The sequence below is a fragment of the Trachymyrmex septentrionalis genome, unplaced genomic scaffold, assembly GCF_001594115.1.
Source record: "Trachymyrmex septentrionalis isolate Tsep2-gDNA-1 unplaced genomic scaffold, Tsep1.0 scaffold80, whole genome shotgun sequence".
In the NCBI taxonomy this organism is placed as follows: domain Eukaryota; kingdom Metazoa; phylum Arthropoda; class Insecta; order Hymenoptera; family Formicidae; genus Trachymyrmex; species Trachymyrmex septentrionalis.
This window is the reverse complement of record NW_017305988.1, coordinates 2,567,207-2,595,203: the sequence shown is the minus strand read 5'-3', so window position 1 is coordinate 2,595,203 and position 27,997 is coordinate 2,567,207. Positions and strand designations below refer to the sequence as shown.

The 27,997-nt window shown below is 34.7% G+C and overlaps 1 protein-coding gene across 1 annotated transcript; it reads left to right on the top strand.

Annotated features, from left to right (window-relative positions):
• Nucleotides 1-26,930, top strand: LOC108754723 (dynein heavy chain 9, axonemal-like). Its single transcript, XM_018497248.1, has 65 exons — nt 1-222; nt 593-823; nt 913-1,020; nt 1,237-1,456; nt 1,712-1,864; nt 2,072-2,283; nt 2,618-2,851; nt 3,013-3,216; nt 3,348-3,539; nt 3,629-3,838; nt 4,239-4,513; nt 4,578-4,696; nt 4,937-5,248; nt 5,374-5,491; nt 5,560-5,733; nt 5,901-6,129; nt 6,462-6,557; nt 6,862-7,202; nt 7,361-7,517; nt 7,647-7,879; nt 8,052-8,341; nt 8,554-8,702; nt 8,957-9,202; nt 9,263-9,487; nt 9,569-9,770; nt 9,866-10,038; nt 10,254-10,666; nt 11,088-11,358; nt 11,845-12,107; nt 12,177-12,487; nt 12,768-12,883; nt 13,006-13,217; nt 13,330-13,533; nt 13,911-13,982; nt 14,202-14,417; nt 14,521-14,758; nt 14,889-15,081; nt 15,464-15,641; nt 15,868-15,996; nt 16,120-16,339; nt 16,431-16,592; nt 16,817-16,966; nt 17,239-17,400; nt 17,688-17,924; nt 18,185-18,406; nt 18,600-18,851; nt 19,024-19,150; nt 19,207-19,340; nt 19,557-19,794; nt 19,921-20,108; nt 20,197-20,366; nt 20,602-20,822; nt 21,003-21,279; nt 21,354-21,629; nt 21,933-22,338; nt 22,700-23,016; nt 23,186-23,318; nt 23,491-23,772; nt 24,015-24,221; nt 24,617-24,950; nt 25,029-25,204; nt 25,592-25,702; nt 25,764-25,937; nt 26,179-26,327; nt 26,606-26,930. The coding sequence occupies exons 1-65, from the start codon at nt 91-93 to the stop codon at nt 26,898-26,900; spliced, it is 13,671 nt and encodes a 4,556-aa protein (XP_018352750.1). The 5' UTR covers nt 1-90; the 3' UTR covers nt 26,901-26,930.
• Nucleotides 26,931-27,997: the final 1,067 nt, after the last annotated feature.

Below are 27,997 nucleotides of genomic sequence, written 5' to 3'. Positions count from 1 at the left end.
AATAACTTCTCTGTCAAAACAAATTGGCAATGTTCAAACTGTTCAGTTGAAAAGCGTTGAGGATAACAAACTTTTCTTGTAAATGGAAAAATGGCTGACAAAAAAGATGAAGAGAAGAAAGAAGATGATGAGCGTATTGAGTTCCTTTATAAATATTTGGTACTTTCAAGAAAAATTAAACCCGATAAATGGATGAAGATGTTAACAAACGAGGAATACAAGGTGTAATATTTTCTTCCAAATCTTAACCTTACTCGACGAGAACTAAATTAAATTTTCATGTAACACACTGTTGTTTTATGCTGTGCTTATTCTAAACAATATATATATCGTTTTTCTTATTGTCTGCCTGTCTTTCTTACATATGTATATGTATATATACACATAATTTTAGTTTATTAATCATGTACGTGAAAGAAATGCAATATATTGAAATTGTATGGAAAATGTCTAAAGATCTTTTTCATCGAAATTCGAAAAAATTGAAGGAATTTTTTACTTCCGCGTGAAAGCAATCCCAAATAAAATTTTTTTTAGACAAATAAAAATAAATTGTTCAATAGATATTTTATTTGTATTACGAAAATGTCAGGAGATGATTATGAAATTCTTCGGTACACCGTCGGAAATGATTTTAATAATACAACTAACTTCAGCTGGTATGTTAGTGCCATTTCTTGAGATAACGCCAGGTCGGATAAAGACATCGTATTTTATAAAAAAGTATCCTGTCGAGATCACAAAAAAAAATTACAGGAGCGTTATTATACCTGGCGACATGGCTTCGAAACCTATCGAAGAACTATCCGTCTTGGTTGAAGAGGTAGGTGTGACGATTGCACACTGTCAAATTAAATACTGTTCGCGCCTATTAAAAAAAAAACTTGAGCTTTATGTAAATGTTCTACCTAGGCTTATGTACCGATATTATCGAATCCGAAAAATCACAAGGGCTGGCCTCGTGTTATCGGTGAGGACGTGAAAAAGCACGTTTACGATCTTCGCAACTTAATATGCCAGGTATGAGTAGCTTTAATTCTCAACCCACGAGATAAAATAGCTAAATATGGAACAGGTTTATTGATATCTAATAAGTATGTTCTTCGTTTTTTTTATCTTAATAAATTTTCTATTAAAAAATATTTTTCAAAAATTTCACGATATCTGAATTTCGAAATAGGGCAAAAATATTTTTATTAGTCGTTCTTAGTATCGACAAAAAGTTATCACTTTCAGGTAAAAGGTAAGATGATGGGACAAACCTTACTACCAATGCCAATGGGTATCGAGCAGATATTCGAGGCGGAATGGAAAGCGCAGCAGAGTGGAGGTGTCGAAGTCGATGTTCCTTTAAAAACCAATATAGAGATTATCGTAACAAAATGGTGCTCGCAAATCAATGATACGCTATACGAAGAAAGCCCAAGAAATGATAAGCAGTTATTACCAAGCGCGGGTATTGCAATATTTAAACCGCAAAATTAGAAACGAATTTCTTTGACATTCTAAACATTATACAAATTTTTTTACGTATGTTAATTATTAAAATATAATAAAATTTATATACTTTTATATGCACATAACACATAAAAGAATATTTAGTAAGAATATATTTTTTTATTTTCCTGAATCAATAATTACCAATCAGATTTAATTGAAAGAAATTGAATTAAGAGTTAAAGAATGTTAACCATCAATAATGCACTTGCAGAAATCGATTTCTGGTGTCAACGACTTGTAAATCTTGAATCTATTCATAGTCAAATGAGGGATCTACGAGTGAAAAAGATGGCATCTATTCTAGAATTAACCAAGAGCCCCTATTCACCGCGTTTCAAAGCTCTGTTGAAGGACGTTATCGCTGGTTAGATCTTGCTAGCGTTAATAGAAAGATATACTACAAAGACTATTAATTAATTATATCGATTAGGCATTCTGTTTTTTTTAACTGTTATAAATATATATCGCTACCTCATTCTAATGAGTTATTCTGAAGAAGATTTTACTCATTAATTCAAATAAACTCAACACACCAAAATGATATAATATTCATAAGAATTTTTATCTTAAGCGGTAGTCGAAGCACGCGATGTATGCGCCTACTTAAAAGCATTGGAGTCTCACTTCGAAGATGTACAAAATATCGAATTTAATGACGTACAGCAGAAATTAAAACCACTGCTGCATTGTATATGCCTGATATGGTCAAATTCAAAATACTATTGTATTCCAATACGAATAATTACGCTATTATCCGAAATATCTAATCTGCTAATTGCCAAGGTATGTAAGAAAAAAATAAGTATTTATCTATTAAAATACTCGAGAAGTCAAGAAACAATATTTGTTCTCTACATGACAACTAAAAAATAATTTATATTTTTCAAGAAAGTATGCGTTAATAAATATCTTAATCATCTTCATTTTGAAACAAAGAAAATGAAGCTTTCTGTTCTAATGTGGTTTTTTTAAATTTTGTGTCTCCTTAATATTTTTTAAGTCATTAACGCCCAAATGTTCTGCGCTTTTAATTACGATATTAATGGGAAAACATATCTATTTCTCTTCTATAACAACACAGAAATGTCTGTTATATCACTAACTAAAAACTTCGCAGGCTGCCAAATACTTGGATCAGAGTACTTTATTCACTGACGATATCGAGGATAGTCTAAAACGTATAATGCATGTGACAAACATTTTAACTTATTATACAGAAATATTTGAAATGTTTCGAAGTAGATTGGATCATTACTTTAAATCTGCGACCGAATCAATTCCATGGAATTTTGATGATGAGTTGGTGCTTGGAAGAATAATAAATTTTGAAGAACGTTTGGAAGAAATCAAAGTGCGTAATTTATTTTTAAAATAAGTATTAAGTTTTCCATAATTGGATTCGCGTATCAATTAACAACAACAATAAAAACAATATGATTATTATTTTTAACATAAAATAATTTAAATAATTTTATAAATAATGATAATCATTTATTATGTATTATTTGTCAGACATTATTTAAAACGGCCCAAGAATATTTTAAACTGGAAAGGATAGAATTAGCGAATTTAAAAAACAAACTATTATGTTCTAAGATATATGACATTCATGAAAAATTTGTTAAAATCTACTCTGAATTTGCCGAATTAGAATACGATATTTTGATACCAGAAGAGATACGATTCACAGATCATGTTATTTCTTTTTTAGCAAAAGTAAGCATAATAATCGTATGTTATAATATAGATATATTATAATAGATATCGTATACGTTATTATTATTATTTCTAACGTATAATAAAATTACTGTTGTTAATGTAAAAAATTGTTGACTCTTTTACCGTAGGTGGAAGAGTTTGACAGACAGCTGGCAAATATATTCGATCAAGCATTTTCTGAAGGACATAATGCTGAAATCATGTTTAAGATAATATGGATTCTAGGCTCGATAGCCAACAGACCAATCATCATGGCACAATTATGGCACAATTACGAGAGATTGCTTAACAAAATTCATGACCACTTTGACGACATTAAAGTGCTCTGCAATATTAATATTTAATAAGTATAATATAAGCCGTAAAGATAGATGATGGGTTTGATACAGACTCCATTTAATTTTTCCAGGTCATATTTGATAATACCTTCAAAGATTACAAGGATGACGAATGGACTGAAACCGATCAGTATTTTCCGCATGTCGCTGGTGCATTATGTTCATTGACGCAGTTGCGACAACGAATAGACTTTCCAATGCAATGGATGAATTTAGTCGATCATCCTTTGATAAATCTTAGAAAAGCACGTGAAACTAAACCAAAGTACGATCAAATGCAGGTAATATCTCACAAAATCCTAGAAAAAAAGACGATGAATTTAATCATCATTTGACTTAGACTGATATGTTCTTAGACAGTAAATGTAAGATTACTACTATGAATATTGGATTTTTCAATGTCTTTATTTGCTTGTATTCACTTTATATAATTTACCGTAATACTTATCGCATAATATCTGCTTATATAATTTTTTATAAAATATAACATATCAAATATCACTTGTCACTCGCTTACGATTATTGTTAGCTACTTATTTATGATATAACGCGTCCGTACAAAAAGTAATATCATCTGATTGTAAAATAAATGTTAAGACATCTATCTATCTCATCTATCTGTCAAATGTACTCGACCAATATTCGAATTGTGTTAATAAAAGTACACCGTGTTTTCATAAGTCACTCATGGACGCGATGGAGTACAAAATATTCACAAACTGGGCCAACAAGGTAGTCGATACAAGCGACTTTCATTTGTCGAAAAGCTTATTAACAGTACACGAGAACAAGCTACTCGAGCTAAACTTTAATCCGGAACTAACTGCTCTTTTGCGAGAAATTCGTTTTATGATCATGATGAAGAGGACAGACATACCCGAGGAAGCAATCGAATTATATAATAGAATGCAATATTTTTTTGAGACTACCTACAATCTCAATTTACTCGTACAATGGTAAGTAAACATATTATTAACTGATGAGAAATAATTCTATTTACATACATTGTTCAAATGATAGGTACAATTGGATAAGAAATTACAGTTTGCCTGTGGAGTTTGAATTATTGAAGCACGAAATTGAAAACGTGGACAAATTAATTGACACTGGCCAGGAAAATTATAATTGGAATTCCCCAGGTGAAATTCTTAATCGTGACGATTTATATGTTATATATACAAACATTTAGATGTGTTATTCATACAAATAATAAACTAAAAGTAACAACATATCTAAATAAATTTTTTTTAATCTTTATAACTTAGAATCGCGGTTGTAACGTCCTCAGATAACTTTTTGTCTTGCTTCAAAAAGATAATCAACTCCGTAACAATTTTCACAGTGACAACATATAATGTCATCGAGGATTTGTTTTACAGAAGTGCCAGAGTACATAAATAATTTGCTGAATCTAATACGAATGTTACATTCGCGAATCTTTTATGCTCAAGAAAACATCAACACGTTGTTGCGAATGATTTACACGTGGGCGATGTCGCCGATATTAGAGCGCAAGGATTTTAAAGATGAGAATTTGCTCGCTGTGGGCGAACGCGACGAGAAGTTCCAAAAGAGATATAACCAGATCGAGCAAGCCAATAGAGAACTAAATCGAGTCTTGGATGAAAATTATAAATTTTACTTCAATTTACTGCCCGATTCAGTGTACGAGAAAGATGAAATTGAATTGAGTAACTTTTATTCACTTCTTTTCTTCAAAAACTTCTTTTAATTTTTTTTTTATATAACGAATCTATAAGACAACTTTTTAGATTTTAAATTAATTTGATCGAAATATTAAATTATAATATATTAGTCACAGACAAGCGAACAGATACGAGAAAACGAGAAGTTGGAGAACTTGAAGAATTTGGAGAATTCGAAGAAAGAACAGATGGTGCAGAGGAAGTGCGGACTTTACCGAGCGGATTGAGGTATGCATCAAATTAGAGTTTTTTTTTTTTTGACTTATTGTAAAATACGCTTTTATCATTATTATCAGAATTGATGAAAAGAAAGAAAATGAACAAACCGGCAAGCAGGAACGAATGAAAGCGATAGCTGAAGTAACATTAACGGACGAGCTAATCGCTCAGAATATGACCAAATGGAAACCTTATCTCGGTTACGTCGACAATTTGATATCCAAAGCCTTGATCCAAGCTGCTTCTACTAGGTATTGAGTCCCATCGAACATTATTAAAGTTCATATTATTTTCTACTAATCGATTAAAGTAACGTATAAAGACTAAAAGTTAAAGATTAGCATGCTCTTTAGAAATCTTCCTAAATACTGCTAATTAATAATGAAACTGTTTTTCACGCGCGTTATCTGCACCGTAGCATATGTTATCTGCTCGATGAAACCGATCCGGAGAGTAACGTATCACCTCTTTTCGAGATTCACCTGTCGCTCGAGATACCCAATATTGTCTTTCGTCCTGCGGTAGATCCGGACGATCCTGAGAGTTTCTATATATTTTACGAAGGTTTGCTGCTTGACATTATGAGAATGGGAACTTTAATACCACGCGTAGATCCTGACATTGCAACGGAACGGGAGCATTATGGAGTACGTCGTTGTATATAGGGTGATCAATAATAGGCGCATACAATCATACTTTGCATGTTAAAAGTAAAATAATTTTTTCTTAATTGTTTGTGTCAAAACAATTAATTAAAAAGAAGGAATTAGTGAACTGCGCTGTAGGAATGAGAATATATAATAAAAACAGCCAATTCTTCAGCTAATTTGTGGATTTCAGTACTTAAAGTTTTATTTTTTTTTTTCATAACTGTTCACACACACACACACACACACACACACGCGCGCGCGTACGTACACATGCACACACATATGATATTATGATTCTTCTATTATTAATCGCTATATAATATTTTAAGGTTGATTTAGCAGAAGAAGAAAATATCGTTTTCATGCTCGAGGAAACGTGTAACCGAATCAAGTTAGGTTTGATACAAGCACGGGAATATATCTTGGTAAGATCTTCAAGCAACTGTACGGTCTTCTTATTTTTAATCTTAATCACGTAAAAATATATTTTGCTTGTCATATATCTATGAAAGTAATAACTTGATAACGTGAATGTGATGCAATAAAACTTTTACTGTTCCAAATCAATAGAAAGATAAGGATTCCGATAGCAAACTTTAGAATAAGAGAACAATCACTTTTCTAACAGTGTAAACTTCATATATTTAAGAGAAAACAACTGAAATCTACATAATTCATGACTTATCCATTATTTATGCTCTACAAAAACCAATATTTCTTGAATTGCAGATTTTTGAACCATTTTCCTGGTTATGGCTGGACGATAGACAACAATATTTAAACTTGTTTTTACGTTTTGGTCGCGCACTCACGGATGAAGAAAAAAATATGATAACGCAAGAGTATTTATCGGAATCTTTAAAAGAGAAAAAGCCAGCATTGGTTGATTTTAAAAGAGAAATTGACTACTTTATGGAACTTTATAAAAAATGCGACGAGTTTGAGAATGAAAAAGTTTTCTTGCGTTGGCTACGGCTAGATATAAGAGCCTTGAAACAAGCTTTACTGAACACAATCTGCAAATGGACTAACTTATTCAAGACATATCTGTCTGATCATGTCAACAACAAGTACGTATTCATTATAATGTACATATAAGATTTAAAAAGAAATATAAGGTACCTAATATCTAATCATAGGTACCTTATATTTCTTTTTAAATCTTATCAATTAATTAATATTGCACACATATTAATATATTCAATTTTCATTACACTATGTGTTGCAGACTCAGAGATCTTAGTGAATTCTTGACAAAAGCTTTAAAGAAATTTACTCAGCCAATCGAACCAGATGATTACGAGGACTTGTTGAACACTATATATTATTTAAAGGAAGTACGAGATCGACAATTCCAAATTGACGATATGTGGGAGCCTATTAAGGTAATAAAAATAGAAAATATAAATATAGAAAGTAGTGTAACTCTGTTTAGTTTTTTAATAACCATCTTATTTGTAATAATTTATATAAAATGGAACATCTAATAACAATTAGTTTTTATTCGATTACAGGAGACTATAGATTTTCTTAAACAATACGAAGTGAAATTCGGCGAGGAAACTTATAATTGGTTGACAGAATTACCGGAGCAATGGGCAACGGTCAAAAAATGGGCAGCGCAAGTGAAACAGCTTGTGAATCCTTTGATGGCACGTCAAATTGATTTATTGAAGAAACGTCTCAATTATTATGATTTCAGACAACAGCAGTATCTAGCGCGTTTTCGCGAGAACATCGTGTTCAGGTAAAGCAATCGCAACATTTATTTAAATAAAAAAATAAAGTCATTAAAAATGATATACGAAGAGCTATGTCCTCTTTAAAAAAAATGTTTAAGTTTACCTACACAGATTTTCAATTACTTAACTATTGGAATACAATTTATGTTTCAATAATCAACTACAACCAATCAATAGTTTCGACTGTACGAATGTGTATGAGAAGTTGGATAACATAAATAAAGAAATTCTACGGTTGGAAGAGGAATTAAAGGGATTACATGATCAAGCGAATATATTTGAACAACAGATGATAGAATTTAAACAAATCAAGATTGCTAGAAGAGACTTAAAGTTTCTGAAGAATCTTTGGGATTATGTTAATATTATTGCGTCGAGTCTAGATGAATGGAAGACAACATTTTGGAAAAAAATAGATGTCGAGGGAATGGAACAAGAGTGTAAAAAATTTATTCGGGAGTTGAGACGTAAGTTTTGCATTAATAATTGATGCATTCAATAATATCAAGTTTTTAGAGATTCGCAAAGTCGAAATGTCATATATCTTTTCAATATTTAAATACACATATTTTGAAATTATTTATCAAATATGTTACAAATATATATATATAGGTATATACATATGTTAATACAAAATACATGTTCTAAATTAAAAAACGTTTGCTTTATATTAATTTAGAATTAGATAAAGAGGTACGAACTTGGGATTTATATGCTCATATAGAAGCACAAGTGAAAAATATGATATCATCATTACGAGCAGTTTTAGAATTACAAAATCCCGCCATCAAGGACAGACATTGGCTAGAACTTATGGTTAAAACCCAGGTGTGTAAATAATATTATTTATCCAAAGATATACAATACCTCAAAATATTCATTTTATAAATTAATCAACCATTAAAAAATGATATGTAATATATGATATTGTGTGTGCGTGTGTGTGTGTGTGTGTGTGTCAGAGATTTAATTTTATTAGTAGTAAACTTTAAAGATCTATACAATAAAAAATAATTTCTATTTCAAACCAATTTATCCAATCGATTTAAACATTAGCAATTCTAACTAAAATCATCCTACAGGTGAAATTTACTATGGATGATAAAACCACTTTAGAAGATTTATTGAAACTAGAGCTTCACAAATTCGAGGAGCAAGTTAAAGATATGGTAGATAAGGCAGTTAAAGAAATGAGCATGGAGAAAGTCTTTAAAGAGTTGCACAACATATGGGATGTTCTTGAGTTCGGTAAAGAAACACATGAACGCACTAAACTTACCATCTTAAATATAAGCGAAGAAGTAATGGAGATGTTGGAAGAAAATCAGGTATGTGCCTTATCTAGATTTCTAATTGAACCCTAAAGATAGAAAAGATTATTATCGTAGGTACAATTGCAAAACATGTTAGAGTCCAAATATGTTGCCTACTTTCTCGATGACGTGACAGATTGGCAACAAAAGCTTAACAATGCCGATGTCACGAGCAATGCCTGGTTTCGAGTCCAACGAGCTTGGATGCACCTCGAGAGCATTTTCATTGGATCGGAAGACATAAGAAGCCAATTGCCGGAAGAATCGAAACGTTTCGAGAAGATAGACAAGGATTTTAAAGTAATTACAATTTTAATAATTTATATAATTAAATTTTATATATGATTACATTAAATGGACATTTTCGGATTTTCTCTCAAGGATTTGTTGAAAGAAATGTTGAGCAATCTGAATATAATAAAGTCAACGAATAAACCGAAACTTTTGGATCGGCTCGAGGAATTGGAGAGACAATTAAATATTTGCGAGAAAGCTCTGACTGATTACCTAGAGACGAAAAGATTAGCTTATCCACGTTTTTATTTCATCTCGTCTGCAGATCTATTGGACATATTAAGCAATGGTAAATCTCTCTCTCTCTCTCTCTCTCTCTCTCTCTCTCTCTCTCTCTCTCATGACAAGAAATTTTGCGAAATTACGTATACTTTATTGCAACAGGAAACAATCCCGAATTAGTATCCAAGCATTTGTCCAAATTGTATGATTCGTTGGCAAAGCTCCGTTGGAAAAATGAAGAAGGAAAATCTAACCCGTCGAAAAACGCTAACAAGATGATAGCAAAGGATGGAGAGGAAATGGCCATGCATGGAACATGTGACTGCACGGGAAAGGTATAAAGTTAATCAACCTCAAAAGACAAAACTTAAGATATGGAACAATAGATATAAAAACTATTTACTAATCATAACTTATATACTAGTATGTTTTTAAATAATAATAGTAATAAACGTATGTTTGGTATTTTACATTTTTTTCTTATTACTTGTACATCATGGCTATCCGCTACGCTATTTCAGCTATTCGATCACTTCTGCCTCATTTACAGGTTGAAATTTGGTTAAATCGCGTCACAGAGGCAATGAGAAAAAGCGTCAGACATCGTTTCAATCAGGCTGTCACAACGTACGAGGAGAAGCCTCGCGAACTTTGGATTCTAGATTACGAAGCACAGCCAGCTCTATGCGGCACACAAATCTGGTGGACCTTTGAAGTGAATATAGCATTCGCGAGACTCGAAGAGGGATTCGAGAACGCGCTCAAGGATTACCAGAAAAAACACATCGGCCAACTAAATACTTTGATCGCAATCTTGCGCGGCGAGTTAAATGAGAACGATCGCCAGAAGATCATGACTATCTGTACCATCGATGTGCATGCGCGTGACGTTGTCGGAAAATTAATAACTATTAAAGCAGAGAACTCTTCTAATTTTACATGGCAATCGCAATTAAAACACAGGTGATTGCACCAGAGATTGTACAAAAATAACTGATTTTCTTTATTATTTAGAAAAGCATTCGCACGCAACATATCGCTGAGCTTTCAGAAGAAATTGTCTGCTCACCGAAAATTCGTATTAACTAAATTCTAATTCGAATCCATCGATGGATTCAAATAAATTAATAAGAAAGTGACGATTTATAAGAATTCTTTCTCTAATTAGCAAAACAAAAAAACGTACAAATAACATTTGTAAATATAGAGACACCGACATTATATAATGTATCGATAAATCGGTTTTGAAAATATAGATTATCGTAATACAGCTGTATTGAATTTCCATCCCGGTATTTCATTCCTGTCCCGATACCGTAGACACTAATCTTCTCGCGCAGGTGCAGGAAAAAAGAGAATTGAAAGAGATTGTTTCGCCTCGTAGGTGGGACGACAAATCAGAAGATTGCTTCGCCAACATTTGCGACGCATGTTTCATATACGCTTACGAGTACCTGGGTAACGTGCCACGGTTGGTAATTACGCCGTTGACGGACAGATGCTACATTACGTTGACGCAATCGTTGCATCTGATAATGGGCGGAGCACCGGCTGGGCCTGCAGGGACGGGGAAAACCGAGACGACCAAGGACCTCGGTAGAGCTCTTGGACAAATGGTTTATGTCTTCAACTGTTCCGAACAAATGGATTATAAAGTACATTTCTTCCTTCTCTCTCTCTCTCTCTCTCTCTCTCTCTTTCTGTTTTTTTTACAGAGATACTTGTACGCGAAATGTTCAGTTTCAAAAGATGTTGTCTTGTCGTATATTTTTGTAAAGTAAATTTATTTGATTTTTTTTCTAATTACATCGTACAAAATGATATATAATTTTTCCACTATAATTATGCTTTCTTCGTCCTAATATTATAAATTTTCATATTACACAGCATATTTAGTGAAACGGAATGGGTTATAAAAAAAAATTTATTATTTCGTGATTTTTTTAGTCATCTTGTGACAATACATCTACGACCTTTTGAATGCGTTTAATATATTAAGCATTATGAAAGAAAAGTGCCAAGATATTATAATATTTTTGTTCAACGTATAATGTAAATAATGAATATCTGTTATATTTTGGATAAAGTATAATACAAGATAAAATTCATAAATTTGTTGTTTTACATTTGAATATCTGTAGTCGTGCGGTAACATATACAAAGGATTAGCGCAAACTGGAGCGTGGGGTTGCTTCGACGAATTCAATAGGATTTCTGTCGAGGTATTGTCGGTCGTGGCTGTGCAAGTGAAATGTGTTCTAGACGGAGTCAAAAACCGGAAAAAGAAATTCTTATTCTTCGGGGAAGAGCTTAATATCGTGGATTCAGTTGGCATATTCATAACGATGAATCCTGGTTACGCCGGTAGAACAGAATTACCCGAAAACTTGAAAACATTATTTCGGTAAATGAATCATACGAGGGAGATTATCGGGAGTTAATATTGCGTAACTAATCCGGAATAAATCAACAGGCCCTGCGCTATGGTGGTGCCCGATTTTGAACTAATTTGTGAGATTATGTTAGTGGCCGAGGGCTTCCAAGAAGCGAGATTACTGGCGAGGAAGTTTATTACCCTATACATGCTATGTCGAGAGCTTTTATCCAAGCAAGATCACTACGACTGGGGTTTGAGAGCCATCAAGTCCGTTTTAGTCGTCGCTGGAAAGCTGAAACGTGGTGATAGGGATAGGCCGGAGGATCAAGTGCTAATGAGAGCTCTAAGAGATTTTAATATGCCAAAAATCGTGACTGACGATGTAGCCGTGTTCATAGGATTAATAGGTAAGAGGCAGATTAATGCTATTAAAGTTGGCTATAGAGGAAATAAATTAAAAAAATTATACGGAGAAAAAAGTTTATTAGCACATCATATTTTATCCTGGCATAGTCAGTTTCGTTAGTTATCGCGTGAACAACAAAAACTTGTAAAATACTTTCAAACAAGAAATTTAACAAGAAATTTACTTACACAAAAAGTAGTATAATAAATTTTAAGACAAATTATATATTTACAATTTTCTTAGATACGTTGATGTAATTGTTTTGTTTTATTATTATTCAGGAGATTTATTTCCCGCATTGGATGTACCGCGAAAGAGAGATTTAGATTTCGAAATAATGGTTAAAACTGCGGCTCTTGACTTAAAGTTGCAACCAGACGACGGGTTTATTCTCAAGGTATATTATATACGTAATGTTCACCTTGAATGGTTAATTGACAAGCAAAACGAGAAAAAGAGAGGGAGAGAGAGAGAGAGAGAGAAAGAAAGAAAGAGAGTTTCTCCATCGATTCGCTTCAGGTGGTACAATTGGAAGAGTTGTTTAACGTTCGACATTCAGTCTTTATCGTTGGCCTCGCCGGGACCGGTAAGACCAAAGTCTGGAAAACGCTTAACCGAACGTACTCAAACCAAAAGCGCAAACCGTTCTACAACGATTTGAACCCAAAGGCGGTGACCAACGACGAGTTATTTGGTGTCATTAATCCGGCAACGAGGGAATGGAAAGACGGGTTGGAAGATAGCACACCCGTCAATTTTCAGCGCGCGATCAAACGCGCCACATTAGCCCACGCTCCGTAATAGGCTCGCCACGACTTTCTATTCTTATTGCTACTTTTGCAGGTTGTTCTCCATGATAATGAGGGAGCAAGCCAACATGACCGGCGATGATCCAAAGTGGATCGTATTCGACGGTGACATCGACCCGATGTGGATCGAATCCCTGAATACCGTGATGGACGATAACAAGGTTCTAACATTAGCGAGTAATGAAAGAATCACGTTAACCAAACACATGCGCCTTCTCTTCGAAATATCAAATTTAAAGTAATTGTTTAGCAGTCAGTCAATTATCTTCTATAATTTTTTATTTCTAAGTACTAGAATATAAAACTTTTGAATTCGTAAAAAACATTTTTTTTATTATTCAGATAAAATCTTAATAACAATTTCAGTAGCTTAATTAAAATTTGTTATCATCACCTAATTATCTGATATTTATCACCTGAGTGTACAGAGAAAATTTATTCAAGGAAAAGGATTGAAATCGGTTAAACTTAAAGAAAGATTAAAACACAAAATTTAGTTTTGCTTTGTTTTAACGAATAAATATTTACATAAAATGTGGAACTTTATGGCAAAAAAATTTCATTTCTAAAAATAGGGTTGTTTACGCATTTTTAATATTCGTGTTTTTATTTCAGGACAGCTACGCCTGCAACGGTGTCTAGAGCAGGAATTTTATATATCAATCCACAAGATTTAGGTTGGACCCCGTAAGCAATAAATATACTTACTATGTCATAATGTAGTATATTTCTACATACATGTATGTATGCGTTCATATGCTATAATATGATAAAGAATATTTTCAAATAAAAAATAAAGACGTGGCTACAATTAAGCTTTGAAAAAATTGTTGTCACGCGATTTCTCATTTTGTTGTTTAATGGATATCAATTGTTTTCCGAGTTTTAATCGAGAAATTTGCCTAGATATTTAGCAAGTTGGTTAGATACGAGAGAGCATTCGGAACGAGCTAACTTGTCGATTCTCTTCGAGAAATACGTTCCACCTCTGCTGGAAGTAACAAAATCAAAATTCAAGAAGGTCACTCCTTTACCAGAAATATGTCACTTACAAATGCTTTGTCACTTACTCGATTGCTTTCTAATTAAAGAAAATGTACCACCGGACTGCCCAAAGGAATGGTAATATGACATCAGTAAATAAAGTTTTCTAATAGTTTTCGCAATCCCTTTTATAATAACTAATGGTAAAAGATACAAGATAAAATTTACGTTTATACTTTAGGCATGAATTATATTTTGCATTCGCCTGCATTTGGGCGTTTGGTTCAGCAATGTTTCGAGATCAGCTGGTTGATTGGCGGAACGAATTTAGCAAATGGTGGCAAAATGAATTCAGAGCTGTCAAGTTTCCATCAAGTGGAACTGTATTCAATTACTTTATAGAACCAGAAACGAAAAAATTAATACCTTGGACGGAAAAAGTCATCTCGTTTGAATTGGATTCAGATATTCCACTTCAGGTTGTCTCTAAATTTTATTAATTTATTTGAAAATAAGAATGTAACATGCCAAATCACAACAGTAAGAATAAAAATAAGATGTTGTACATATAATATATTAGATATGTAAGATATTTAACTTTTAATACAGTCCGCAATGGTACCAACTGGAGAAACAGTACGCTTGTGTTTTTTCATGGATTTGTTAATAAAGAAGCGCGTTCCGATCATGTTAGTGGGTGGAGCAGGCTCCGGAAAAAGTGTCATTATGGCCAACAAATTGGCAAGCTTGGGAGATAATTATAACATTGCAAATGTTCCCTTTAATTTCTATACTACATCAGGTAAATAAGAGAGGCAATTCAAGTTTCTAAAACTGTAGAGATTTGCAATTAACTCTTACAAATTTTCTATAAAAGTTTTCGAAATAATAATTCTCATTATAGAATTATTGAGAATTATTTTAATTTGAAAAAATTATTGTTACGCCTATAGAAAATTAGACATAGACGAATTAATACTTTCAAAATTAAAATTTTTTAAATTAATTTTAAAAGTGTTAATTGTTTGTGAAATATTAATACATGAATATTTAGAAACGAAAAAACACTTAATTTCTGATAAATTGTCAGTTCTTCGCGAATGATTGCCAATTGTATAATTGTTATGATTGATATAGCCTTCATTTTAACGATAAACTACATTGGTTTCATTTTCGTTGAAAAGATATGTTGCAAAAAGTACTTGAGAAACATTTGGAGAAGAAAGCGGGACGTAATTACGGTCCACCGGGCAAAAAACTTTTGGTATATTTCATAGACGACATGAATATGCCGGAAGTGGACACTTATGGAACTGTACAACCTCATACCCTGCTTAGACAACATATCGATTATAATCACTGGTAATAATTTCGATCTGTAGGGTGAGATGTATAGAGCGTGACAAATTAATTTCTGTTAGTACTAATTTAAGCGTTTATCTCAGAAATAATTCATTATGGTCGTTAAATATTCCACAAAATCTGAATTATCAATTTGTCACAATTTCAATTCCTCGTCACTAATGTAAAATACATAAAAATAATAACATGAATGAAAAAAATAAAAAGTGTGATAAATATAATGCAGGTATGATAGAACAAAATTAACTTTGAAGGAGATTTACAATACGCAGTATGTATCTGGCATGAATCCTACTGCAGGCAGTTTCGTCATAGACCCACGCTTACAAAGACACTTTGCCGTGTTCGCAGTTAGGTAAATTATAATTTTTTTTATTCAATTTTATATATATATATATATATATATATATATATACACATAAAATATACAAGCGAGTATTTTTATCATTGTATTAACATCTTTAATGCTTGTTCTCAGTTTTCCGCAAAAAGAGGCGCTCGTAATGATATACAGTCAGATCCTTAAGCAACATGTGATTAATCCACAGCAAAAGTTTAATCCAGCAGTGCAAAAATTCATAGACCCTTTGATAGAAGCCGCATTATTTCTTCATGATAAAATCGCCACGACTTTTCTACCGACGGTCATCAAGTTTCATTATGTTTTCAATTTACGCGATTTAACCAATATATTCCAGGTTAGAGTTGCGAAGAACATTGATCGACATTAACGGCAACATGATTTTCCGCATAATAATGGCGATAATCCTGCTTCAATGTTACGCACAGGGGATGCTCTTTGCCCGTGGCGACGTTTTACCACTTCCGAGTCACATAATCAGGCTTTACGCTCATGAAGCGACGCGAGTGTATCGTGACAAATTGGTAACCTTCGAAGACCAGAAAGTATTCGATCAGCTACTGATCAGTGCGCTTCGCAAAAATATACCCGTACGTTTAACAAGAAGAGATTAATGAAAGTCATAGTCACAAATAGAACAAAATTTGTAATTCTAATTTTATTCTGCAATGGTTTACTTATGATGTACTTACACACACGCGCGCGCGCGCGCGCGCACACACACACACACACACACACACACACACATATATATATATCCATGTTTGTGTATATTTATACTCATCAGTTATTTCACTGATTAACGATCTCTCAGGAGTTGAACGAAAAGGAAGTTAATTTGGAGCAGCCGTTGATATACTGCCATTTCGCAGAAGGAATTGGCGAACTCAAATACGCGCCTATCAAAAATTGGACGCAGCTTGTAAAATTACTCGACAATGCGTTGCTCAATTATAATGAACTGGTATTATCTCGATCATATATTATCATCCCGTATAATGTACTTAGTTTTACAATGTATATCTTTTTAATTTCTTTTTAAATAATTATATCGCAATTCTGGGCCAAGTAATAATACTATCATTATTTATACATGTACATGATGAAATACCATGTATACTGCTAATTGAAAAGTGATTTCTGATTCAACCATTTATAACTCCCACATTTATATTACGTTCATATCTCTACACACGCAAATTCATATCTCTACGATCAATTATTGATCAAATATAGGTGTCAGCGATGAATCTAGTATTATTCGAAGATGCTATGTATCACGTGTGTCGCATCAACAGAATTTTGGAGGCACCGAGGGGCAATGCGCTTCTAGTGGGTGTAGGTGGTAGCGGCAAACAATCTTTATCGCGTTTGGCTTCTTTCGTTTCCTCGTTGGAGGTAAATAGAGCTGTGTTTCATCAGGCATTGTAAGCATAATGCTTAAATTTTACGAACTTTCCAAATTAATCAAAAAGATACTTGACAGGATAGATATCAGAGACTGGTGTAAGTCGCGATTTTAACTGATCAAGTATAAATAAAACAAATAAATACAAAAAAAAAATACAGAAAATCAATTACTTCCTGTACAAATTATTAAAACAATTTCTAACAAATCTACATATTAAAAATCTAAAAAAAGTTTGCTAAATTTACCCGTATATTAATTTTAATGTGTACAACAGGTGTTTCAAATACAACTACGTAAAGATTACTCCTTAAACGATCTGAAAGCTGACTTAGCCGTGTTGTATATAAAGGCCGGATTGAAGGGAATGGGTATTACTTTTTTAATGAGTGATTCTCAAATTGCGGAAGAAAAATTCTTGATTGTGGTGAATGATTTGTTAGCGACGGGGGAAATCATGGAACTGTTTGCCGATGACGAAGCGGAAAATATCATCAACGCCATGCGCAATGAGGTAAAGTACATGTATCACTCTTCTAGTACTGTTAGAATAATCTCTATATTCTAATAAGGTGTGGGATATCGGATTATTTCAAGTATTATATATACTTGTGTATCTAAAATCACACAAAGAAGATTTTACTATTTTGTTTTATCCTATTTTATCCTATTTTATATATACATCTTTTTTTTACATTAAAATCTGAAAATGCTCAATTTCTGAGATATTTGAGAGATGGATCATGATTATTCGTTCGGTGACTCATCATGCAGGTTAAGCAAACCGGATTAATTGACACTAAAGAGAATTGTTGGAAATTTTTTATCGACCGCGTACGAAGACAATTGAAGTGTGTTCTGTGCTTTTCACCGGTAGGAGCAACCCTTCGGAAAAGGGCCAGGAAATTTCCTGCAATAGTAAATTGCGCTGCGATCGACTGGTTTCAAGACTGGCCGCAGAAAGCGTTGGAATCCGTATCGACAACGTTTTTAGAGGTTTTTCACGAACTCTTTCTAAATTAATATTCAATAATTACAAAATTGTCAAAATTTTGAAAGCAGTTGAAGTTCAGAATAATTGCATAATTCATTACTTACACTGTTTCCAATAATGTGCTAAAGTGAAATATTATTTTACACTACTTTTCTGTAGACAGCTTTAATCTGCAATGCTCTAACTTTATGTTAGGAGTTAAAAGAATTACCGGTCGAATACCGAACTTCCGTGTCGCTGTTCATGTCTTTCGTTCATACAAGCGTTAACGATGTGTCCGCGATATATTTGCAAAATGAAAGAAGATACAATTACACGACACCCAAGTCATTCCTTGAGCAGATCTCTTTATATTCCAAGTTGTTAACAGAAAAATCATATGATTTGAAATCAATGATCTCGCGTCTCACCGATGGATTGGTAAAACTCAAATCCTGCGCGATTCAGGTAGCTTCTGGTTTATCTCTCGCTAGATTTAGCGTATTTATTATATATATATTGTATAGGAATAATCGAATATATGTATAGCAGTATAACAGAAAATTAACAAACATGCTTGCCATGTTGTACTGCAAAGATTTCATATGTTCCATCCACTAAGCTACTTTTTGCGAGGTAGGCTGACGAATTAAAGATCGTTCTGACGACTCAAGAGATCGAGTTAAAGAAAAAGAATGAGATAGCTGATGCAATATTGATGGAAGTACGTGCGGAAAATGTAAAAGCGGAGGCAGAAAAAGCTATCGGTAAGATATAGGAGAACAAAAACAACAATGCTAAAATAACACAATGAAAATTTCAGTAACCGAAGAAGAGGCAAAAGTGGCGGAAATCAACGAGATAGTATCACAAAACCAAAAACGTTGCGATGAAGACTTGGCCCGTGCGGAGCCAGCGGTGAGGCAGGCCGAAGCTGCGCTCGATACTTTGAACAAGGTTAACGAATTTGCGATTTACATTGCAATTATAGATAAATAAATATTAACAGACGAAATTACATAACACAAATTTCCAGGTAAAAGCAACAACTTAAGATATATTTTAAAGCTATAATGCCAAATCAGAAAAAAAAGCATCTTGTAGATATTTCCTTTTTACTCTAAAATATAAAATTTCAGTTGAGTAGAACAAATAATTTCTATATCGTTGCAGAACAACTTGACCGAATTGAAATCTTTCGGATCTCCGCCGGATGCCGTGCTTATGGTCGCCCAGGCCGTGCTCGTTTTATTTGCGCCAGGAGGAAAGATTCCAAAAGATAGATCTTGGAAGGCTTGCAGAGCGATAATGGGATCTATTGATGGATTTCTGTCAAACTTACGTAATTATGATAAAGAGAATATACATCCGGAAGTTGTAAAGGCAGTTCAGCCGTACATCGCTGATAAAGGTAATCTGTATATCGTCAAATCTGATGTTTCGTCAAGTAAAACATTATAAATACATCTTTTATGCGTAAGAAAACTATAATACATTTGAGAATAAAAAATATGTTAAAATAATTACGCATGATTAGAATTTAATCCGGAGGTTATATATTCAAAATCGCAAGCGGCAGCGGGACTTTGTAGCTGGGTGAAAAATATTATCGTGTTTCATTATATCAACGAGAGTGTACAACCTTTAAGAGCAGCGCTTGCTCAGACAAACGCCGAATTGAAAGCTGCTATGGATAAATTGAATTCTTTGAGGAACCGTTTAGCGGTAAGCTTGGTTTCAGTAATGCAGTAGCCTTTATCACATCCGTTTCTTATATCAGGTTCTAACGATGTTTTTTTATATGCGCGCACAGGAGCTTCAGAAAGTGTTGGATATTTTGGGCGAAAAAATGAGTGTGGCTTTAGAGGAGAAACAAAAATGTCAAGATGAAGCAGATACGACTGCGTTCATTATAGACCTAGCAAATCGATTGATAAACGGTCTAGCGTCTGAGAATGTTCGTTGGGCTGAAACTGTACTACTGTACGTAGGTTTGCTTTAATATTATAAATATTATAGAAATATTAGAAAAGAAAATTATTTGAACAACAAAAAAAACAAACGATGACCAGTTAAACAGATATCAAATGTACTTCATTTGATTGACTCGATATTTATTCAAACTTACTGTTGTTCATTCAGTTAGTTTTATTCTAATGCAACTTTGAGATAATGTCGCACGTTAAGTAAGTTCCTAAACGCATTTATGGTAAAACAGACTAAAGGAATCCGGAGTTACTCTACCGGGCAACGTATTGCTTGTCACGGCATTCATTTCTTACATGGGATGTTTTACAAAAAAATATAGAACAGATCTTATGAATTCATATTGGTTACCGTTTTTCAACAATCTGGATGTACCAATACCGTATACGCCAGGTCTGGATCCATTGTCATTAATAACTGACGATGCAAAAATTGCCCAATGGAATAACGAAGGTAAAAAGCTCAAGACTCTATCGTAGTATAATATCAATTATATTAATAGATACACAGAACATTTTTAAGTACGAAAATCAAACAAATCGATGATTTTCCGTGAGTAAACGAATAAAAAAGAAGCAAATGAATAACCGAGTAAATTTCTTCGGCTAATTTTTAACTAAAAACTTTACATAGGTTTGCCTACAGACAAAATGTCTTCGGAAAATGCCACGATACTTACAAATTCGGCTAGGTGGCCACTAATAATTGATCCGCAATTACAAGGAATCAAATGGATAAAACACAAATACGGAGAAGATTTGACGGTGCTACGTTTAACTCAAAAGAATTATCTCGATAAAATTGAATTCGCTATCACCAATGGAAAGGTAGTACTTCTGGAAAATATCACGGAAACTGTCGATGCTGTTTTAGATCCAATCGTAGGTCGGGTTTTAATAAAGAAGGGAAGGTACATTCTCCTTTTCTCATTAATAAACAAACTACTTGACCAAATTGATCTTGTAAAATTGATCGTTAACAAAGGGCTATCAAGATGGGAGACAAAGAGGTGCATTATGACCCACGCTTTCGTCTGATCTTACAAACAAAACTGGCGAATCCTCACTATAAGCCAGAGATGCAAGCTCAGACTACACTCATCAATTTTACGGTTACGAAAGATGGTTTGGAAGAGCAGCTATTAGGTGCCGTCGTGAAAGCGGAGCGTCCGGATTTGGAGTCGAGCAAAGCCGAGCTCACGACTCAGCAGAACACGTTCAAGATCACGTTAAAAGCGTTGGAAGATGATCTGTTGCATAGGTGCGTAGACAAAGGAAAAAAGAAATGAGCGTGTTAGAGATAAAGTAATGTTTTTTTTCCTCTACTATTCCGATTGACTTTACAAAGAGATGTCTTACTCAACAGCCGAATTCTCAATTCAACACACAATCATTCTGCGCTGTTTAATTATTTATTTAAATTGTCTTATTCGCGATTCGACCTGGTCAGAATGTCTGCTCGCTTGTTTTATTAGTCTAGCACGAAACAGAAATGTGAAAAAAAAAAAAGAACAATCTTTTGATATTAAGCATTTACAGAAATTATTTTTATCGTTTCGTTAAGATTGGCGACGGCAGGTCCCGATGTTTTGAGTGATGCCGCTCTTGTGGAAAATCTCGAAATTACGAAGAAGACTGCCAATGAGATCGAGGTAAAGGCAGTCGAGGCGAAAATGACTGCCGTAAAGATAGACGAGGCGCGAGAGTCCTACCGACCGGTGGCAGCCAGAGCCAGCCTCCTCTACTTCATCCTTAACGATCTCAACAAGATCAACATGCTGTATCAGTTTTCTCTCAAGGCATTCAACACGGTCTTTCAAAACGCTATTAAATTTGCGGAGTCGGCAGATACCTTTAGTAAGCGCGTCACCAAGTTAATCGACAGCGTTACGTATTTGATTTTTACATATACCAGCAGAGGATTGTTCGAGAGCGACAAGCTCATATTTATGTGCCAGCTAACTCTTCAGGTACTAAACTACCTCATAAATACAAATAAAAATACTTGACCGATTTCTCTTTGAAAAAATGGACGTACAATATGGATCTTGTGACATTTGCTGCATTTTCTTTTTCACAGTACGTCTTGTATTTTTTCGAAAATTTTCTTTTTTAAATAATCTCTATAAATCTGCGAAAGATCTCTTAAGCTGTCTTCAAGCATTACATGTAACTTTAGCAATTTGATATGAATTTTTCTGCATTTCTACTTTTTGTAAATTTTTCTTAAAACGTTATATATTTTAAGAAGTTGCTATTTATAGAGTGAATTAATATTTTTTCAATTATTTATACGTAATATAGATGTATTGAACAAATACTGTGCTTTAGATTCTAATACAAATGAAAGAGGTAGATGCATTCGAAATGGATTTCCTCTTGCGATTCCCTTATATACCTGACCTCACGAGTCCGGTGGATTTTCTGAGTAACGCTGGTTGGGGTGGCATCAAGTATCTGAGCGAAATAGAAACTTTTCGCAATTTAGACCGCGATATAGATGGGGCTGCAAAAAGATGGAAAAAATTCGTCGAATCGGAAACACCTGAGAGAGAAAAATTCCCCCAGGAATGGAAAAATAAAACAGCCTTTCAAAGACTTTGTATACTGAGATGCGTGAGAGTTGATCGAATGGTTTATGCTATACGGTAATTTGTTAGAAGATTTGTTATGAGATTTTGAAATAAATCCATTCTATTTTTAGAAATAGAAGATTGATGTTATATTAATAAAAACATAAAGTACATTCAATTTTGTTTCGATTTACTTTTTCACTCTCCTTTAACTCTTCAATCATTAAGCTTTTAACGAATGTAGGTACTTTGTGGAAGAGAAACTGGGAGAAAAATTCTTACAGTTTCGAATGCAACCCTTTGAAAAGTCGTACGAAGAAACGAATGCGACCACGCCAGTATTTTTTATTTTATCTCCAGGAGTCGATCCTCTAAAAGTATGCCTTTTATACTTCTAAATGTAGATTTAACATTAATTGTATATTTAAATACTCAGTTCGACAAAGTGGCTTTAGTGTCGTCTAATGCGATTTTACTTGAACATTCTTCAAAGTATTCCCTGACGTAATTTTGATAAGAAATTAAAAACGGAATTATGATTACATGTAGGATGTTGAGAGTCTCGGTAAACAGCTCGGCTTTACATTCGACGCACAAAATTTCCACAATGTATCATTAGGACAAGGTCAGGAACCTATCGCGGAGGAGATGATAGAAGTCTCAGCGCGCAATGGTCATTGGGTTATACTCCAGAACATTCATCTAGTGAAGAACTGGTTGCCAAATTTGGAAAAGAAGATAGAACAATTCTCGGAAGACGCACACGAAGATTATCGGCTTTATATTAGTGCAGAACCAAGCCCAGATCCTCACGCGTCGATAATACCACAAGTAAAAACAAAAGCTCACAAACAAATACAAGATGAGGAGTTGCTCAAAAGAGGACTAATTTTTTTTTCTTCATATTTTATTAAAAATAATAATAAAAATGTTCAATACACAACGCATTGTATTACATAAATTCTAATTTATCTAAATCGCGCGTACTATTCCGAGCGCTTGTCTTACAAGGCGACTAATGAAACTTTCCCAATATCATTTTGTCTATTATTTTGATACATTGCAAACAAAAGGGTATACTAGAATTGGCCATAAAAATTACCAACGAACCACCAACGGGTATGCGCGCCAACGTTCACAAAGCCTTGGACAACTTTACCCAGGATGTATTAGAATCTTGCAGCAAGGAGACTGAGTTCAAAGCTATTCTTTTCACTCTGTGTTATTATCACGCTGCCGTGGCAGAGCGTAGAAAATTTGGGCCACAAGGATGGAATAGGGTTAGTATTTTAAATTTTACAAATTTGTGTTACTTGGCATTTTTAAGTTTGTTTTAGATCATCTGTAATTTGCAGTAAAATTCTATGTTTTTATTATCGTGTATTACACGAAAAAACTTTAAAAATTTCAATTATAATATAAAATTTTGATTTATCTATCGTTTTAATACGTATGATATTTTAACATTATACAAAAATTATAGAGCGTTTAGATGGAAAATGTTAGGTATATGAAAACAGACACATATCAAGTTACAAGTAGAAAGAGAGAGCGAGAGAGAGAGAGAGAGAGAGAGACAGAGAGAGAGATCAAAAGATATTGCACCTCTTGACGAACATATTTACTCTTTCCAGTTTTATTACTAACATCTCATTAATATGTCCCTAATACATAGTCGTATCCCTTCAATGTTGGCGACTTGACCATCAGTGCATCGGTACTGTTGAATTATCTCGAAAGCAATACTAAGATACCTTGGGAAAATTTACGCTACTTATTTGGCGAAATCATGTATGGTGGTCATATAACCGATGATTGGGACAGAAGATTATGCCGAACATATCTCTTAGAGTACCTGCAACCAGAGTTGGTTGAGGGTGAATTATATTTGGCTCCGGGTTTTCTGGTGCCACCTAGTATCGACTACACGGGCTACCATCAATATCTAGAAGATTATTTGCCGCCGGAGAGCCCTACCCTATACGGACTTCATCCGAACGCGGAGATTGGTAAAATTTCTGAATTATTTCAATCGTTAATTTATTTTCCTTGATTTACATTTGCGTTAACGAAATTTGTTTGTACAGGGTTTCTCACAACTATGGCAGAAAGCTTGTTTAAAACAATCTGGGGGATGCAACCACGGGACAGTATCGATACTGTGATCGGAGGATTATCGAAAGAGGACAAGGTGAAAGCTGTAATAGAGGATGTACTGGACAAGCTTCCCGAAGAGTTTAATATACAAGATTTGATGAACAAGGTGAATTGCTGAACTATTACTAAATAGACATTACCGTTACAAGCATAATCTATATATTAAACTGATTGACTAAATTTTAAGGTTGAAAAGCAGTATAGTTATAAAATTATTAGCATTAATTACGTATTCACAACATTATAAAAAAATTATAACTATCAATTCTGTACAATTGAAATATATCGCGGTGTCATAATTAACAGTATCGCAATCATCTCTTACGTATATTCTCTTTGCAATCTCTATTGTTTTATGTTTTACATCCTTGACTTGATTCATTGCTATTTTAGATGCGCGAATTTTGATTTTGTCTTCTTTATCTTTATAACGTGGCGACACGTTAACATGAAACTTTACTTTTTACGGTAATAAATAAGACAAACTTTCTAGACGGAAGATCGTACTCCTTTCGTTATAGTCGCTCTCCAAGAATGCGAACGTATGAATATACTGTGCAAGGAACTAAAAAAATCTCTGGAAGAACTAAATCTCGGCTTAAAGGTGAGCGCCGTGATGAAATTAGATCGAATAGTTATGCGGTATAACAACAAATCCGTTTTAGGGCGAGCTCATGATTAGCGCGGATATGGAAGATTTGCAAAATTACTTGTTTATGGAGTCTGTACCACCATCTTGGACCAAACGCGCCTATCCCTCCACTCTCGGATTATCGAGTTGGTTCACGGACCTGCTCAATCGAATAGCCGAGCTAACGAATTGGACGCTAGATTTTAATGTGAGTAAAGGAGAAAGCACAATTTGCGATATGTCGCGAGATATTACAAAGAGAAATTATATTAGATCAGCGTATATTTTATTCAAGCGTGGGAAAGAGAATTGAAATTTTGTCACGGTTCAAGTATCGAGGAAAGTGACTTGGCAAACGTTTGTCATTTACTTTGCGTTAATATTTGAGCTTCCTTTCGTCTCCGACTGTGGTCAATCTAATTTTTTTCGCGCTGCGCATCTTTCGACAGTTGCCATCGTCGATCTGGCTGGGTGGTTTTTTCAATCCGCAGTCCCTACTTACCGCCATCATGCAGCAAACCGCTCGTAAAAACGAGTGGCCCCTGGACAAAATGTGCCTGCATTGCGACGTAACCAGAAAGCACAAGGAAGAATTTACGTAAGACTCGGTGTATCTTTGGTAACGTACAATTGACCCTTTCAGGACGCGGGCACTTTCCATTCAACTGTATCATCCGAATGATATTTTTGACAATTCGTTTACCTTTCATCATTATATACGCGTAAGTTGCCTTCGCGTAATAAGTCAAAAAACAATAGGTCGCCACGATGTTAGATATTAAATTTTCTTGGGAAAATTCGAAATATGTCCTCGAAGGGTTTAACAGCGACAGATATAGATGAAGATGCACGATAACACGTTTGACTTCACCGCAGGACGGCACCGCGCGAGGGTGCCTATATCAATGGCTTGTACATGGAGGGTGCGCGATGGGAGATTGCGACCGGTTGCATTGCAGATTCGCGATTGAAGGAGCTAATCTCTGCGATGCCGGTCGTGTTCATAAAGGCAATCACGCAGGACAAGCAAGATATAAAGAATATGTACGAATGCCCGGTCTACAGAACCAGAATGCGCGGTCCTACATACATCTGGACGTTCAATTTGAAGACTCGTGACAAGCCGTCTAAGTGGACTTTGGCCGGCGTCGCGATTCTCCTGCAGATTTAATAATCGAGCTCTCCTCACGACGCCGACGCCGACGCCGACGCCGACGGCACGTTCGCACGCGATTTCGCGCTCGTAACACGTTGACTTTTTATGCCTCTCTCGACGAGTTGTAACAGCAACGCGACCATCGCGCAATTTCCCGGTTGTTAATAGCCTTCGCAATTACTTCAGACCCTCTCCCGTGTGCGCGCTGGTAAGTCGCGGAGTGACGATAATTATAACGTGCGTATTCGGTTGAATTGGCATATACTAAATACACGCACCGTTGTAACGCGTTCTCTTTGTAATCGCGCTGTCAAAGAGAAGCTGCCAAAGTAAAGGTCTCGTCCCAAGTGGGAAGGACTCGTGCGTGGACTCGGACGACGTATACGAAGAGACTCGACTCGCGCGCGACTCGCAGGTGTCGTATGCGAAGTTACTCTCGAAAGAAGTACAAGCGGTCGTCGCCAATTCAGAGAGGATCGACAAAATGTGACAACGTGGCGAGTACATATTGACGACAGTAGGAAGAACAACGTTCGTCGGCTCTGCTCGCACATCCGGTGCTTTCTTTACGTCGTACGATCTCGTGGTGGCGCGTATTACATCAGCCGCAGTCGGTTTGACAAGTCCACGGTACGCGACGACAATATGATTGGAGGTTTCGAGGAAGTGGTCACCCTTTATCGACTGCGACATAATTATCCGTTTCGCGATGACGCATCTGGTTTCGCGTGTCGCTCGGTCTTCGCGACGTTACAGGGTGCGCGGAATTTCGGACACGCGAGCAAAAACGCCTTGCGAAACAACCCGCGCGAGCCTGGCTTAAATGCAATAACAATAAGAAAACAACCGGTGAAGTATAGGACGGCCTGTCGCGCAACATTGTTACTCTCGCGATCGTGTATATACTCTTTCAAGCGATCCGCCCAGCTGTATCCGCTTGATATAACGTATATCCATCATTACCAACTATTAATTGTTATCGATAATTCCAAGCAAAATTTATATACGTAACTTTTATATCTTTTTAGATTCCCACGACTCAGTTCAGAGCTCAAAGTGTAGATCTGTCTCTGATTTTAGCTTTCCTTAGTATAAAGTTTATATGTAGTTTG